This window comes from Pezoporus wallicus, unplaced genomic scaffold (genome assembly GCF_028554395.1).
Source record: "Pezoporus wallicus isolate ANWC-B61680 ecotype Strahan unplaced genomic scaffold, APGP_CSIRO_Pwel_v1 scaffold_3294, whole genome shotgun sequence".
In the NCBI taxonomy this organism is placed as follows: Eukaryota; Metazoa; Chordata; class Aves; order Psittaciformes; family Psittacidae; genus Pezoporus; species Pezoporus wallicus.
Window position 1 is genome coordinate 15,439,685 of NW_026635478.1, and position 18,176 is coordinate 15,457,860.

At 47.2% G+C, this 18,176-nt stretch overlaps 1 protein-coding gene across 1 annotated transcript; it reads left to right on the plus strand.

Annotated features, from left to right (window-relative positions):
- The first annotated feature begins 8,373 nt into the window (after positions 1-8,373).
- ARHGDIB (Rho GDP dissociation inhibitor beta) lies at positions 8,374-17,874 on the plus strand. The gene is made up of 6 exons (XM_057429753.1): positions 8,374-8,512; positions 11,961-12,149; positions 12,740-12,823; positions 14,196-14,272; positions 16,113-16,176; positions 17,084-17,874. The coding sequence occupies exons 2-6, from the start codon at positions 11,972-11,974 to the stop codon at positions 17,281-17,283; spliced, it is 603 nt and encodes a 200-aa protein (XP_057285736.1). The 5' UTR covers positions 8,374-8,512; positions 11,961-11,971; the 3' UTR covers positions 17,284-17,874.
- Positions 17,875-18,176: the final 302 nt, after the last annotated feature.

Here is an 18,176-nt window from a genome sequence, read left to right on the forward strand (position 1 = left end):
GGAAATCATGCACCACTGTTCTGGGGTTAGGATTAAGCATCTGTAGCAGCCTGCAATAAACCGGGTGTGCTGACTTCGGGAATCTGTGCCTGCTGCTGGCTAAAAGAGTTATGTTGGGTGTCTCCAAGCCCAGCTTGCAAAAGAGCCTGGTCTCAATTCTCATTTTCACTCATGCCCTGGAGGCTACTTTGTCAATGATGCAGAGATTAAAGAGGCAGAGGTCTGTTTTTCCGCTGCCAGGGTTCTACAGAAAGATTCCATGGTCATTCTGGAGAAAAGAGTCTTTTGAGGAAACACCAGTCAAACCATAAGGTTTAGCTGATCTATTAGCAATCACCCTGTCTGTGTTAGAAACTGGGGACATGACTAGGCAGCACTGGGGACATGACTACGTCTGCAAGCCAAGGTCATTGTCAAGGCTCTTGAGGAAAAATCAAGTTCCTGATTTTCTCATTCAGCCAAGGATACTTGATTTTGCATGTCAGATCATTACAGGCCCCAGGCTTTCAGGCACCAACACTTTACGACATGCTGGGGCTTTTTATAGCAGTTGATAAAAAAAACCATGTAGCCTGTCATACACTTCATTAGTTACCAGAGAGTTACATTTTCTTCTGAGTAGTGAGTCTGGCCTTTCTTGGAACAGATAATCAAGTTTTACCATCTAAACACTCACAAGACTGCTACATTGGTATGATCTTGTTAACTTACATGAACTTTTCCCTTATTGGCATAAATAAAAGGAAAACCAGAATTATCTTTTCCATTTTTAGATAGCATTTTTCACCCACAGATCTCAAAACACAAAGCTAAATTTTCATCAACCCTATTTGTAAATATGGAAGCTCATGAACAGGAAGTTCATAGACCTGCAGATGAGACCCAGACATCTGCTGTGGGGACTGATGTGCTTGGCCATGCAGCGCAAAAAGCTCAGTACTTTGTAACTGCTTTGTGATTCATTGTTTAAGAGCATCCCCCTGCTCATTGCAGAGTTGTCCCATGAGAAAGCAATAACATTAACAAACGTCCTTTCCACGCACTACTTTGCTGAATGTAAGCACCAGCGTGTTGGCAGGGCTGCAACGAGATTGAGTTGTTACATCATTTTAAAAAGCTCCCTTTCTTCCATGTTTTCACTCTGCCCAGAATAAAAATATCGGTTTGGATTTCTTTTTTTCTTTGTAAGGTTATTTCCCCCCCTGAATGACATGAACAGAACAAGATCAACATTAATATACTGAACCATACTTAACATTTTTCTCTTTTTTTATCAAACCCAAGTAGTTAATCTTGTTATCTATGTGACTGCCAGAAAGCAGAACGTGTGGTTGCTCTTAAAAATGTACCTGAGTAACAATTTGCACAGTATTGTCTCAAGGGTCTTCCTTAGATTTTTCTTCTTCCATAATTAATTCCTTCTGTATGAATTATATGCCACATACCTGTGAACAGTGATTAAATGACCCACTAGCACTCACTAAAATGATCACACATTGAACTAAACAGAGAAATATAAATGCTTTGTTAAAAAAAAAAATAAATAAAGAGACTGTGAGAATGTGTTTTTATTTAAATGGAAATCAGATAATTCCAGAGCTTTATTCTTTTTAAAACAGAGAAGCAAATGATTCAGTGTCACTGGGCTGAGAAGAAGAAACTGTACACAAGTCAGCTCCAGATGTCTTCTTTCCTGACAGCTCCTTTTCTCATCTCTTTTCTGAACGATCAATTTTTTCTCCTTAGCAACCAGCAGCTCAATAAAGAAAGGCTCTTCTAAAACAGTTTGGTAGAATGTTTCTTCTTAAGGGGACACATCTCTTCCTATGGCTTTCATACCATACTCTTCTTTCCTCCTCCTAGCAGATAAAAGCACCACTGTGCAATCTCATTCAGTTCAGCTCTTTGCCACCATTATTATGATTTTTTTCATGTGACATCTGAGGCTTTCAAACAGAAATGATTGCTTCTGGGGAGCATCATGCACTCTCCTTGGGAGCATTCAACTAATGGGCAGAGGAGGCAGCTCTTCCTGCTCCATTATCTTGTCTCTTGGGTGGCTGCTCACCTCTCACATACATGGATGCTAAATGCTCTAGCTGCCATGTGATAGTAGATCCCTGGTGGAAATAACTGTGGAAGGGGAAAAGCCAGGGGATGAAAATATGAATCATTTGCACCCCATCCCCCAACCCCCCTTTTCTCCTTATATTGATCAGGTGTATTGCTAGGTAATACACCTAGTTCTGCTCTCCCCTCAGATCTTGCTAATGTGTAGAGTTTAGTGTTTTAATGTGTGTAATTTTTTATGGCCTTTCACTGGCAGATCCCAACCTTTCTTTTAATTTAGATTCTCTACAGTCCTGCTTTCCAGAGAAGGTACACAAGTCTATAAAGTGAATTAGAGTCTCTTACTGGGAGGCCCATAAGGATACTTCTATGCCAAGAATCTGGAACTGTAGGCTGCTTCTTGGGCCCAGTAAGCATCATAAACACATCATAGAGTAAGTGAAGTGTTTAGTAGCTATCATTGCAGGCTGGTCATGCATGTATGGCACAGAGGATGTTCTGACAGTTTTATATATACAAAGATTCGTTTGTGGTGTCCATAGCTAATGGCATACTTTGCCTGTAGTGGTGAAAGTTATTTCTAGAGAAAAATTAATATAAAGGAAGAGGAGAGAGAGGAAAAAGAGGGGAAACTTTCTCCAGTGGACATCTGGGGAAGACAATGATGGGGTCCCATAGGAGCATCCTCCTCTGTGGGCTCTCTCCAGTGCAGCATGGGATGACAATGAAAATGGTGAGGGTGATGATTTCTTGCTGTGCTTTTCTTTAGTATTATATATTTTCATCAGGGCACATTTAAACTCCCTATTGGTTACTCCTGGTTGTGATTCTATTAGCTCTGGGAAGAAAATGCTCATCGTGTGCAAATGTTGCACATTCATTACTTGTTAGGCTTCTGTGAATACATATTATCGGATAATATTTATTGAGAATTTAAATAGCTGTTAGCTGCTTTGTTGAACATGACATTTGGTTTTCTCTTTTATATACTAAAGTCTACAAAACAAGAGATAAAGAAGCAGAGGGAGGAGAGGCAATTCTCACACTGGTGCTTTCCACTAGAATCCACTACAATAACACTGTGGGGGTTTGCAGAGGCAGGGCTGTGACAGCAATAATATGGGAACAGCACAAGTGCAATAAAGGAAAACTGTTTCCACAGAGACGCTGATAATTACTGCCTCATGGCTTCAGAGAGAGCTTTTGTAGCTGCAAGCAGCATGCCCTGAGCATTGTTAAGGCAAAAGCACCAGGGCACATAAGAGCTAGCAGGAGCCTGGACACAGCCTGGCAGGGAGTCATGAATTCCAGTATAAAATCAAGGTGCCTGTTAAGAGGAGTGTTTAGCACAGGCAAGGCAGGGTGCAGCTGGCAAGAGAGATTTTCTAAGGCCAACGGGGGAGAAGACGATGGCACAGCTCTCCTAATTTAGTCTCAGCTTCAGCTCTGGCTGTTTTGAAGAAAAGTCACAGCACCAGGAGGAGTGTTTGAATAAATACCTCCTAACACCCTGCCTGATGATCAGCTTAGAACTGAGATTTGATTACACTTGCTGAGATTTGACCTTACATAACCACCTGTTTTCTGAGAGGTCCTAAAATAATCCAGTCCTTTTTCAAATCCAGCTTCTGAGGGTGACTTCTCCAGGACCTGGAGATGTCAGCTCCCACCAAAATATCCACTGAGGGGTGGAGACCAAAAGCTGCTTTCTTCTGTGCTCGGCTTTGGTGTGCAGGGGTGAGGCAGAGAAGATACCACTGCTACCCAGTGGCAGGGACCTTCTTCCCCTCACCAAGCCAGGTCCCCTCACTCTCCCCCTTTTACCAGCTTAGCTCTCCTTCTCCTTTACTGGAATGCTCTGTCCATCCTCAGTCTCAGGCTAGTCTCTGGAGGAAAATGGCTCTGTTTTACCCCTACTCTCTCATCCCCAGCCAAATCAGGGTTTTTTTTCCCTCTTCTTGCAGTTTCCCTTGCTCCCCCAGAGGAATCGAGTCATCCAGCAGTGACATGTGAAGTCTTTGCACACCTTCAGGCTGGGATGAGATTTATGAGATAAGCACGTTAACTGGTCTGAAAGCTGCTTAGGCAAGCATTAAAGCTCCAATCTTCTCTCCATCTTTCAGGAAATCTCTTCTGGATGAGATGGAGAGATGGAGCACACAGTCATGTTGACTGGAGTCAGCTATTTGTCCAGCTGAGAGCTCTCAAGTCCTGTGGCCAGGTGGTTTGAAGGGATTGCCACAGGATTGGGCAGTAGGAAACCCAGATAAACCCTTACCAGGGGCTCTGTGGCTGCACCTTGAAGTACTTTCCTCCCCCTTGCTCTCCATGCTGAATATTGGCCTCTTTGTCTGGCACTGTGTCTAGTGCCCATTCCTTTCCTCCATTCTTACCCTATCATCTGCACACTCCTTTGCAGCACTTTAGGAGGGGAGAGTAGCACGGAGTAGGAAGAAGACAAGCACAACATGTGTTAGGCACAGCAGGATCAACCTTAGGAAGCTTCCTTTAAAAAACAAATCCTGGGACACCTTCTGCCTGCATCTTATTTGTGTGGAATGAATTCATGCCTCATTGCCTGTAACCCCTGTTTATCCTGCTTAAGTGGGAGGGGGAGGAGGCAGTGCTGGGTGTTGGGTGGCACTTGGTGATGCAGTGAATACCCCCTCATGGCAGGGAAAGGCCTTGCATCTGACCTGTCACCTTCTACCATGCTCATCACCTTGTGACTGCCTCAGGCCTGGATTACCTCCTCCCATCTCTGGAGGAGAAAGGATCTCTGCAGGTAGCGAGGGACACCATCTGGGGACACCCACCTGGAGATGCTCATGACTGAAACTGATGCTTACCTTGCAGCACCTGTTGACATGAATTTGCTGCATCATGATGTTTTCTTCCCAGCGTACCACTAGTCTTCCTGGAGACTGCAAAAAGCTTGAGGAACAGTGACAGGATTCAGCAGTGTTACCAAAGTTAGTAACACTATGTACTGAGTTCAGTGCAAATTCAAATGGGGAGCTCCAAACCACTTTACAAGAGCAGTACTAAAAAAATATAACACTATTGGGCCTCTTACAATTACAAAAACGGATTCCCTGCCTGGAATCTCTTTTTATTTTTCCCCTCAGAACTTCCAGCCTGGGAAATTTCAGCTCCAAATCAGACAATTTTGGAAACTAAGAGTAGATGAAAGTAAAGGATTCTAATAGGTGAGGATTTCCTGAATTAGTCACTCCTGAAGGCCATAAAATAGCTCCTTTCCTGAAATGCAACCACCTTTTCTGCAGAAGATGGAGGTGACATTTAGCAGCACGCAGCAACAATGTACCACCAATCTAAAAAATTCAAACCCAGAAACGCTGGACAGCTTATGGGAGCAATCCAAACTCAAACAGAAAAAAAAAAAAAAAATGACATGCCTAATTTTTTTTAAATCTTAAAATTTTTAAGAAAGCTCATGATTTGTTGGGTCTAATAAAGTGCTATAGAAAGTGTATGACTGTTGAGAATAAAGGCTGCATAGTTTAAGAATATATATTTAAAAATTTGCATAAGCTTTTGGCTATTTACTTGAAAGAAGTTTAGACACTTAACAGTTGATACATATTAATATGGTCAATTAATTGTACAACCAACTGTGATCAGTTAGGTCAAAGTAAATAAGTCCTAATCATAATATTTTAAGTAGAAAATGGTTTTTTTTTTTCCAACTAAGAACATATTTGAAATATTACAGTTTCATTTACAATAAAGTTGGTACGCTCTAGCTGTTGTCCTTGCCTCCTTCTGCTACAGACAGAAGAATTGGCTGGGGCTGGACAATGTTTGCCACGAGATGATCTTCATTGCATGGCATCAGTTTCTCAGAGATTAAATACTCAGTGGCAGGGATTTGCTTTCAGTAATATTCTTCTCCAACATGGTTCAAAACCTGCCTTTCTTCCAGCAGATCAGTGATGTGGTTCCCCAGCAGGATGTTGGATATTCTGACCCAAAGGATGTTGCCTGGCTTCTAAGCTCTCATCTGCTTGACATGGTGCATACCCAATGTATGCAGCTCCTTCTCACCCCTCTTACAAATAGGAAGATGAAGTACAGAGCAATGACATGATTTGTCCAGGATTACATACCAGCTAATTTCTAATCTAGGAGTAAAATCTGTTTCTCCTGTGTGATCAGCAGATGTACTGATACAGGCTGAGTGTATGTACTCTATGGTGGCACACAGCTATACATCCCTATACCTTCATGCATATTTGTGGATATACTGGTCATGATGTATGCTCACACACATTTAGAAATAGTATGCAAATAGCTACACAAAGGCACAGGCAGTCTGGTATTTATAGAATCATATAATCAACCAGGTTGGAAAAGACCTGTGAGATCATCAAGCTCAACTCTTCCCCCAGCACTGCCAAGGGCACCACCAAACCATGTCACTGAGGGCCTCATCTACACAGTTTGTGAACACTTCCAGAGATGGTGATTCCACCACTGCCCTGGGCAGCCTGTTCCAATGCCTGACTGTCCTTTGGGGAATAAATTGTTCCTAATATCTAGTCTAACTGAAAAAAAAAAAAAAAAAAAGAGACAAAGCTAAACCCAACCACCCCCCAGCAAAACTGATTAAAACTGATTGTAATGATGCTGGAGTTACGACTGCCTTGCTCTCTCTGTACACAGCCACTAAAACCAAGGGAATTTCAAGCCAAGCCATAACTGAACCGTACCCTTAACCCACACACCCTCCTAAAGGGTATTATGGTTTCCCAGTACAAATTGGGAAATCTACTGAAATCAGAGTGTTAGTACAGACAGCACAGGAAACAAGAAGTTGATGTACCAGACACAGAGGCTGTTTAACAAGACCATTTCTTCAAAGCTCCCCATAGTTTACACATCCAGCTTTTCACACCTTTTTCAGGCCAGGGCTATTCACATGAACATTTTGAGCCACCATAATGTGGCACTGTCATTGGTAGAATTTGCTCTGGCCTTTCCCCATCCCTATCCCATACAGCCCCTTCCCTTGTGTTGGCACAAGGGTTTAGCCGCATTGGGCCACTTGAATAAGAACCGGGAAACCGATCTGGGTTTAAAATTATATATTTAGGCATTTGTTTACATATTCATGTGAGGCACATTTTAAACTCAGCTCAGTGCTGTGTTCAGATCAGCTCTCTTGTGCTGGCCCATGGGCAGGGTTAGCGTAGGAGTGAAACAGAGCAGCAGAGAATAAAATAATTTCTCATGGTGGTGAAGCTAATTCATGGAAGCTTAAAATGTTTCTGAGGCTACAGCCCCTCCTAAATGGAAATTCATTGCCAGACAGACATACGTTCTCTTGGTCCCTTGAAAAACATGAGGTCAGAATCAAAGTGCCACCTATAGCCTAAATGAAAGCAATTGTAGGTTGAGAATATCAGTCGCTGTCCTCCGAGATCTCCTTGGTCGTTTAGGAGAGCCCTTTTACTCAGTTGTTTGCAGCTTAAAAAGTTTGCGTGGGATACATGTTTTTTAATAGACATGTGGCTCCAGGGCAGTGAATTTAAGCCCACTGATAATAGATTTGCTTTGCTTATTTTGCTTCTGGAAATGCATAAATAGCAGTCTATCAGTCGTTGCAGATCCATATTTGCTGTTTGCAAACCAATGATCTAATTTGTTGTGCATTGGGGATTGTGTGTGTGTGAAGGATTTTTCTGACAGAAGATATTTCTCAAGGAAGTGGTGTAAAATCTTTTTGATAATTTCTGATCATTTCTAATCTGGGGAAGGAGAGCCTGCTTTTCCTGAGGTAGCTGCTCTATGAAACTGCTTGTGTGAAAATGGCTGAGAGTTGGGAACAATTAGCCGATTAATTGCAGCAGGTAGCATATGTTAACCAGGAAAAAATGAGGTTCATCAGTAATGAACCCCAATTGCACCCCTCCGTATCCCTTCACCTATGCAAGAATACACTCAACGTGATTCTCCGCTTTTTTTAATCGGTATAAATCAGGGCCAGCTTTTGAAATCGACCGCAATTACACCAGGAAAGTAAACAAAATAAAAGCCAGGACTGCAAAACAAAGACCCCCCCCCCCCCCTTTCCCAGGCACAAGGATCCGGGAACATTCCCGCGTCTCTAGCCGGGCTCAGCTCCGTAAACAAAGTCCTGCGCACCTCTGCGCAAAAAGAACGCAGCGGGCGCGCAGACAAAGCGGGGCCGGCGAACGCTGGTGAGCGCTGCAGCATGCGGGACTGTGCAGGGCTTCCTCTGCGAGTGGGCTCTGGCGGTGGCTGCGGCTGCCCTTTTTTTTTTTTTTTTCCCATTCGTGTGAGCGTTATTTTTTTTTTTTTTTTCTCCTCTCTTCACCAACTTCCTTCCTGCTCCAACTGCCAAAGCTCAAAGCTGAGCGCTGAGTGGAGGACCCTGGTCGCAGGCGCCGCTGAGCCGGTGAGTACGAACCCCGGCGGAGAGAGTCCGGGGAGAAGCCGGGTAGGGGGACAGGAGAGGGCTCACCCCCGGCTCCATGTCCCCGGAGGGGGCTCAACTTTGCGCCTTTGTTCCCGGCTGCTGGCTCCGTTGCCCAGCCTTGCCGGGGCAGACGGGCAGGGCCCCCACTACATCCGAGGGGGAAGTTGGGCTCCACGCTGTGGTGGGTTGGAGGGGCAGGGGAAGGAGAGGCAGTCCCCGGGGTGGTGGGAGGGCCCCCGTGGGGTGTCGGTGGGTGTACCTCAGTGGGATGGTACCCGGCGGTCTCCGAGCTCCCTTTCTGCTCTCGCCCCCCCCCAGGGGTGGGAGGGGGAGTCATGGCCGAGGGTGCTGGAGGGGTCGTTGTGTTTTGCCCCTGTTGTGGAAAATTACTTCCTCCCTGCTAAACCCACTTCCTGGAGATAAGCCCTCGATCATAGTGTGTTTTGGGGGAGTGATGCACAGAGGGAGGGCAAATAAAATGCTGTCCCTGGGTCACAGCTCTTTGCACCCATGGAGGCATGTGGGGGCTGAGGAGGTGCCCACCATCTGCCCCATCTGCTGCAACCCAATTCGTACTGCAGTTGTGAGGGCAGTCACTTCCCTGCACAGGCAGAGCCCAGCCAAGAGATGCTCGCACCACTCAGCAGGGCATGATTCCTCCTTCATCTCCTGCAGCCATCTCCCTCTCTGGCAAGGACCTCTAACGCTACCCTTGCCCCTCTCCCCACTGCTTTGTGGGTGCTGCCAGGCCTCAGAAGCACAGGTGGTGCATGACTGTCAGTTGGGGCTGCAGGAACGCAAGAAAAATGTAGTGGTGCAAGGCACAAATCGTCCAGATTTCTCCTTGTGTGGAGCATTTATAGGGTTAATTTTCTCATTTGTACTGTGGCTTGTGGCCTGAAGGGGGGTCTCCATCTTAGCCCAGCCCTTGGCTTGGGCAGTGGCACAGGATCCTAGGGACCCCAATAATTGGGTACCACACTCACTTTGGGGAAGTGCTGGTGCCAAAGCCCAGTAGCGTGTCTCAGCTTGTAGAGCTGGAGCGCGTAGAGGCAGGGGCAGCTGAGGTGTGAGCTTTCCTCTTTCCTGCCTGAGAGTTTGGCAGGAAGGCAGGGTCAGGTCCGCAGCCTGGGTAGAAATGCCAGAATGGGCTCTCATCAGTGCCCATAAGATTCATGTGAGCCAGGGGTTGTTCAGTGAGCCACCCACATGGGCTGTCAGGGAATGTCTATATGGCTTATGTGATGCAAAGGAAAGATCTGAGGGATGGAGAGCAACCAGCTGGTGCAACCCTGACTGCTTTTTCTCTGAGTGTGGCCATTGCTCTCTCTGGTGTTAAATCACCCTCGCTCCCCTCCCGGAGGACAGGGGCAGACAGGCAGTTCTGCGCTGTGGTTGTAGTGGTGGCAGATGCAGCCTGGTATCATGAGAGAGCTCAGGAGAGAGAAAATTATTGGTTGTGCAGCTGGAGCCCAAGTGAAAGGCAAGACCTGGTGCTGGCTGCTGCAGCTCATTACATCCCTTTCCTGTGCTGCATGTGGGACGACACTGAGAGGATCGCGAGGCTTTGTAAAGTGACTAATGCTGGGGCCGCAGAGCAATGGGGCATGAGCAGTTGTTGCTGTCCTGAGGGAACTTCTGGTTTCCCTCCTCATGAGGACAAGCTCAAGGGCCTTCCCTATGGTGTGTAAGTCCTTCACACTTCTAAGGCTGGGCATGAACTCAGCCACAGTTGTTCCGCTGCTGGGACGTGTTTTCTTCCCTGTTCATGTGAGCTGGGATTCCCATTTATTTCCCAGCTGCCTGCTCTGCACTAATTCCTGACTCACTACAAAATTGCCAATAGTCTTGTGATGGCCATTAGCATTCTCGACTGTGACACCACTCTTCTTATTCTTCTGCTGCTTGGTCCTTCTCTGTCCTGTTGTAACATGTCAATATATCCCTCCCTGTTTGTGGGGTTTTTGTTTTGTTTTGTTTTGGGGATTTTTTCATCATTTTTTCCCCACTGGAATTGCACTTGGAAGTCTGGATATTACTCATTGCTGCTTGATTTCACTTGCTGATTCATCCTGAACTGTTGCGTGTATAGCTTTTTTTTTTGCATTCCCTTTCTAGTTTAATGAATGAGAGAACTATCCCACTAGCTCCCAGTTTAGCTTAAGGGAGCAGGGGTGAATATTAAGGCCAGCTGCAGAGAAGGATAAAGGGCTTGCTGGGGAAACTGCAAATAATCAGGCAAATGGGGAATTTTTAGTTGAGACAGTCTTGAAAAAGGGGTTAAAACAAGGATAAGTGGAAGTGAACTGAATGAACTGTGTAGCTTGACCAAATTCTTTTGCTGCCAAATAGCAAGGAATGGCTTGGCCATTTGTGACAACTGCTGCTGCACTAGAGCACTGCTGTTTTCCGCCTTTCTCTGAAGAATGGGAAAGTGTCTGGAACCATGCACCTGGCTCCACAAGGCAGGCAGCTGACTAAGGGGGACCTGGCGCAGCACTGCTCACCTCTCCTGCCTGTCTCCTGTTCTGCCATTCCATGCCCTGGCTGCTCATCAGTTGATCTCTCCCCACTCTGGCTCCCATTTGGGATGCCACCCAAGCAGCTTTGCTGCATGCCTGCATTCAGCAGTGCGTGTCCTGGCTGTGCTGGCTGCGAGCTCCAGCCATCCTGCCTCTCTTTTCGGAGAAACCCTGCTGATGCAGCACAGGTACACATGGCTGCTCTGCAGCTGGGCTGGATGCAGTCACTATCATGCTTCCTTCCTCAGCGGGAAGGAGACAAGATTGGGTTCCTGAAGTGAGCTGTTCCTGGAGCAAGCACTGGGAACACCAGCAGATAAGACTGTAGTGGATGTATTTCCTTGAGGGCTACTTGCTAATATAAGGGAGCTGCTGCCAGGTATTTGAGCTTTCTATGAAACGTGGCTTTTAGCCTATTGTGAAAGGGTAAATGAAACCCCTGCCCTTGGATTTATTCATGTCTCTCTGTGCCCCAGTGCGTGGTAGTGGCTCTTTGTGTGAGATAGCTGGCGAGCACTGAAGCCTTACACGGTGGCTTGTAATTGCAGGGCTGCCGGCCACAACTGTGCTGCAGAGTGGCTGTAAATCACTCTGCTTTCAGCCTCCGCTCTTGCACCTCCTCCCCAGGAGGGAAGAATGGTGTAGGTCTGTAGGTCTGCGTGTGCGCGTGGTGCCTGCAGGGAGAGGAGCGGGTGCAGAGGGGGATTGTGTTCGAGCCAGAATATCGGCTCGGCAGTGCCGGGATTGCGGCTGATCACCAGCGCCATTTGTCTTTAACGATCCCGCTCCGTGCTGGGTGTGTGCCTGCCTATCCAGGGGTCGAGCCGCGCTGCGCCCAGAGCAATTGCCCCTGGGGATTGCCTTCCAAACCAATCTCATTGACTACCCCCTCCTCTGTTACCCAGACCAAGTGACCATGACTGAGAAGACCCAAGAACCTCATGTGGAGGAGGATGATGATGAGCTGGATGGGAAACTCAACTACAAACCTCCTCCCCAGAAGACACTGCAGGAGCTGCAAGAGTTGGACAAGGATGATGAAAGCCTTGCTAAATACAAGAAGTCCCTCCTGGGAGATGGACCTGTGGTAGTAGGTAGGCTGGGGCATTCTGATAAGAAGGGACTGGGGAGATGCATCACAACAGTGTGCTGTGGGGATGGTGCAAAGTGGCCTTAAGGAAGAGGGAGCTTGTTTGACCAGGCACATGAGCTGCTTCTGTTGGAGGACTGGTGATGGACAGGTGGAAAGATGCATGTCAAAGGAACAGGGAAGATGCTCTGACCGTTAGGTGTAAGATTACTAGGGCGTGCTGACATCAGAAAGAGACTTGTGGTGGGAGGTCTGTGGGCCTTGGAGGACCCTTGAAGGGTTAAAAACCCCTGAGGGGACCAGTATATGCTGAAAGAGAGACTTGCTGCTCAGAATGATCTTATGGGGGGATTGCCTTGCAGTGGAAAGACCTCCTCTAGGTATTGGGATGGAGGCTGGAGGGATCCATGTTGGCAGACTGGGGTAGATGCATGGTCCTGTTGTACTAACAGTCTGTTGTTACTAGGTGTTCCGTGAAGTGCAGTTTCTGTGTTTCTTCAGTGTTCAGAGACAGTGTTCAGTCTCCCCCCTCCTCCCCCCTTTAATATTGCAAGCTAACAGCTTCCCCCAAGCTAACAGCTTTCCTTCCTGCAGACCCAACAGCTCCCAATGTGGTGGTCACTCGCCTCACCCTGGTATGTGACTCTGCTCCAGGACCAATCACCATGGACCTTACAGGTAGGTACAGACTGCCACTGTGCACAAAGGGGGAAAAGCAAAGGCCCTGGCATGCTTCACATTGAAAGGCAGCTTGTCTTTGGGATGCTACAGTGGATTTTAGAGGAACTCTAAGGCCATCTTAGCCTTGTTTCTTATGTGTATGAAAAAGGAGATGTACAGAGAAAATTGTTGAGGGTCTTTTTCTCTGGCTAGACTAATCTAGGAGCTCCTGAGTGTTTCCTGCATTCTCTTCTTCCTTCCTTTCAATGAGACCTCACGAGTACATGGGATGTGCATGCATTTGGGTAACCGACTGTTTTGAAACTTCAGAATCAAGCAATGCTGCAGTTCCGGCTCCTGAGGACATGGGGAGAGAACCAGGCTTCACCTTATATGGGCTTTTCTGTAGAGAGAGGAAGCTGGGTCCAGAGGAGCAGAGAGGCTTCCTGTTCAACCAAAAACACTCAGAACCCTGCAGGGTCCAGGCAGCCTCACAAGCTGGGCAGCAGCTGTAAAACATGCTCAGTCACCCAAGCCAGGGCTGGGCATGGGTGAAGCATGCACATGCTTCTGCCGATTCCCATCAGTGGGTCTGTGCGTAAACATCTTTGTGTATATGTGCCCAGACCTGTGTTTGTTTAGGCATTATCTTCATAGATGTGGACACAGACACATAGAATAGAATAATCTAGAGTTTCACTTCCAAAGACAGCCCTGACCTCAACTACACAGCTAAGGCAGGTGTAACCTCAATATCCCACTGATTAGAGGGGCTGGGTTTGAGAGGCTCATGCTGGGTTTCAGGTGAACATTAAATAAAAATTCCAACATTCCATTCAGAATCCATTTTCTAGCTTGTTCATTCATTGGAATTAAATTAACATGCAGATTTTCCAGTTTCTTTTTCCAATTCACCAGAATCCTATTTCCCAAGTGTTTCTATGCAACTGGCATTTGGTTAACAAATGAGCCTTTGTCCCCCATAAGCGTATGATTCCCTTTTGATAGAAATAAGACATGCTGCTCTGAAGTTCAGCTGAGGTCCAAGATGGTCCTTGTTGATAGTCATGTCTCGGAATTATATGTACGTAGTTTTTGCAGGTAGAACTTTTCCATTTCATGATTCTTCAGTTTTCATTGCATAAGACTGTGCCAGAGATTGCTACCTTGTGCACATTCATAGAGTCAATACATATGTACACCTAGGCGTTTCTGTGTATGTGCGCTCAACAGGGCAACTGCTTACACAGACCTCTGAGTACTCATTTTGCAAGTGTGCTGTGCTTGAAGGGACACTTGCTTTTGACACCAATCCCATCCCCATCCTCCTTGCGTGTGGTTTCTTCCCACTGTGACATGTCTAGCTAATGGCTTGATCCTCTCCTTACAGGTGATCTTGAAACACTCAAGAAAGAGACCTTCGTATTAAAGGAAGGAGTGGAATATAGAGTTAAGATCCACTTCAGAGTGAGTTGTTTTCCTTCCTGTTGCTTCTCATCACTTGCTGAGTCTGGTCAATGGCAGCCTACCAGATAAGTAGAGCCAGGCAGCGTGCCTGCTTAAAAGTTGGGCCTTTGTAAAGCTTCCATAGCTTCATGTGTCATTCTGCCCAACAAGGGATTGGGTATTTCCAGGGAATTGCTTGTGCTTGATTGCCCCTTGGAAGAAGTTGCTTTCTGTCCACTCACAGTGGTGAACAACAGGTGTTTTGGAAGCCAGATGGCTAGTTTTGGCTGAGTTTGGCTTTGCATTTTAGCCGCCAGAAAACCTTTACTTCACACAAAATGGAAATGGACAGGGAGGAGAAGAGAAAATTGCTTTCCATGAAGTACTGGTTCAGTTGGCGTTGCTGAGCATCGTGTATAGAATCATAGAATGGTTGGGGTTGGAAGGGACCTTAAAGCTCATCTGGTTCCAACCCCCTGCCATGGGCAGGGACACCTTCCACTAGTTGCTCCAAGTCCTGTCCAACCTGGCCTTGGACACTGCCAGGGATGGGGCAGCCACAGCTTCTCTGGGCAACCTCTGTCAGGGCTTCACCACCCTTCTAGTAAAGAATTTCTTCCTTATATCTTATCTAAACCTACCCTCTTTAAGATGAAAGCCATTTTCCCTCATCCTGTCACTATATGCCCATGTAGGAAGTCCCTCTCCAGATTTCTTGTAGCCCTCCTTTAGGAACTGGAAGGCTGAATACATAAAAAAGATTTAATACCATAGCATTTGGCTGAAGTTGCCTGAGTTCTTGTGGGTCATGATATATCCAAAGGGGCTCCTTTCTTCCCCTCTCCCGCTAACCAGTGTGTCAGCCATTTCTTCTGCTTCCAGCTGAAAATGAAACTTGGCCACACTCCAGCATGGCATCCAGTGCTGAAGTGGTCATCCCCAACAATGAAGTGGTCATCCCCAACAAATGTTTGCTGCAGACAAAGCTGAGCTTGGCAGAGAAGGCAAAAAGGGAAGGAAGATAGCTCTCCTGAAATGGACAAGGGAAAGTGTTAATGTGTTTCATTCTGTAGGAAAGATTTCCCTTCTTCTCTGAAGCTTGCTTTTTCAGAGATTAATTTGTGTCCAGAGACACCTCCAACTCTCCTTTGTGCTATGAAATATTTCCATCTGTATCTGAAGGCTGTTGACAGGAGATGCCTGGAGCCAGACAAGTTATTCTAACTCCCTCCCTCAGTCCTAAGGCTGGTAAGAGCTGGTACCATGTGAATTATCTCCTGGGATTTAAAAGGATCTGCCCATCTTGTTTCCAGATTGAGTAGTGCTGTGGGGAGCTGATGTATGCTGGAGGTGGACAGCAAGGGATACATTCAAGCTATCCATAGGAGGTCTGAGGAAAAGCTATGAAGAAAACTGTGCCCCTCTGTCTTTTGAGGAGAAACTTGCCAGCTCTCCACAGAGCTTAGAGAGTAGCTGGGAGTGTTCAGTTAACCTTGCCCCCCAGTTTGTGCTACATGGATAACCCTAGTCATACCTGTCTGGTTTTCAACACGGAAATTGTTAACCAGGAATTCCCTGCTTCGCTTTTCTTTGTCCTCATCAGCCCGTCTTGTGAAGCTGGCTGATGTGCTTCAGTCAGCTTCAAAGTCAGGCGAAAGGATGGAGAAGTGCAGGAAATGCACAGAGGATGCTGCAGGTCTCCAGGTGCCTATGGAGAAGTCCTCACAATGTGCCTTGTGCTGAACCTTTGAGAGCAGTGGTGTAGGAAGCCAAGATGGGTATGTCTCCAAGGAGAGGGAAAACCAGCAGCTATTAAATCAACCCCCCTCCCCTGACACTTCTTTCTGGTCACTTCTTGCAGGTAAACAGGGACATTGTGTCGGGACTGAAATACGTGCAGCACACCTACCGGACAGGGGTGAAGGGTAAGGGCTCTTTGCCTTGCACATCAGTGCTTCTACCTCTGTGTTCCCTCTGCTTAAAGAAGTGTGCCAGCATCTCTGGATGAGGACAGGGTCTCCCCTGGTCCCAAGGCCCACCCTGTGCCACCATGTAGGAGGCAAGGCTTCTCAGCAGAGTGCCTTAGCCTGCACCCTGAATCACCCAGGCCAACTGCTTCCTGTTCCTGTGCGAACTCAGTATGAGTGAGCTCTGGTATCTGTATGCTACACCACCGTCTGCAGCAGCAGTCCTCAGAGACACTGGTTAGACAGTGCTTGCCACAGATTTCCTCTCTATACAGAGCTCTTCACCTCCACTCCTCCCCTTTAGAGCGGCTCAGCATATGTGGAGCTTGTCACCCCCTGAAAGCTCTTCCAAATGCACTTGGTAAAATTCAGAACTGCTCTATGGAACTTCCTGCTGTGTGCAGAGCCCTGTGTTTGCCCCAAAAAGCACTCCTCTTTGTGCAGTGCTGCCCTGCCTGGATGAGGCAGAGGAGAGCCCCATTTTGCATACACACATCCCCCATGTGCATTTCTGCATGCAGCCACCTCTAAGGCTCCAGCACACGCAAGTGGTGTCTTCTCACAAGAAAATAGAGTAGCAGGGGATCAAGAGAGATCTTGAGCCATACACTGGGTGTACCCACTCCCTTCCAGCAGAACATACATATGAGACAGTACTGACTGAGTTGCTTGTCCTTCTGCCCATCCGTTTATCTTTCCAGCTGTCCTTATGCTTCACTAACTTTTCCCACTGATTCTTTCCCCTTGCTGACATGGACTGTCCCTTTTTCTCCCCACTATCCCCTTTCTGTCTGTGATTTGTGCCCATGCTCCTTGATCATTCTCCACCTGTGGGACTCATACCCTGTGGATTATTTTCTCCTAGTGGACAAAGCCACATTCATGGTTGGCAGCTACGGGCCACGGCCAGAGGAGTACGAGTTCCTGACACCTATTGAGGAGGCTCCTAAGGGTATGCTGGCTCGAGGCACCTATCACAACAAATCCTTCTTCACGGATGATGACAAGCATGACCATCTCACCTGGGAGTGGAACCTGTCCATCAAGAAGGAATGGACAGAATGAGTTCACTCAGTTTGCCTTCCCCCTTCCCATCCCCTTGCCTCCTGCACCAGTCTCCAGGTGGGCCATGCCCACCACGCTGCTCCTTCCTGCCACTGTGGCCAGCCACAACCCTGGCAGCCCTTCCCATGGGTGCTGGGGCTCTGTGCCAGCCTCGGTCGATGCACAGGCCTGCAGGCGGCCTTTGCTGCTGCTTCTGATACACTGAAAATAACCTGCCCTTTTTCACCACCACCCCATCATTACCCCTAATGGGTTAAATTGGAAAGCATCTCCCTCCCTTTCTCCCAGTACTTCCTCCTGCTGCCTCCGTCTCTCCTGTACCATCTCTGGTCCCGGAAGTGCCTTTTCTAGGAAACAAGATCACCTGGCAGGGTGGACTGGTCCCTGGAAAATCCGTATCTGAGTTATACTTGCCATGTGTTCTGACTCACCGTAAATGGTTACTTACCTTCCATGATGGTCTCCTGGTCTGTATCTGGTGCCCCACCCTGTTAAAATCCATCCTTGTGCAGGCAAAACCAGTTGGGGGAATGCAGCTAGATGCTGTAACAAGACTTCAGTGTCCCAAGAATAAAACCAGTATCTTTCTTCTTTTCTGTATAAGCGTCACATTCTTTTCTAGAGTGTGTTTTTCAGTTATGTATATGTGGAGAATGCATTATAGGAGGGCTTAAGAGCATGTTTCAGGAGGAAAATAGCCCGCCTCCTTCAAAACATGTCCCAGTGACTGCCCTGTTGGCCAAGCACAAGGGAGCATCACCCTCTGTGCCCCAGCACTTGGAGAAGTGCAGTGGCTCCTTCTGTGAGGAGAAATGTTCTTACCCAGCTGGGGCATCTGGTCACACAGGCACAGGGTAGCCAAAGCATCCAGCACTGTGTGTGAGGATGCACCG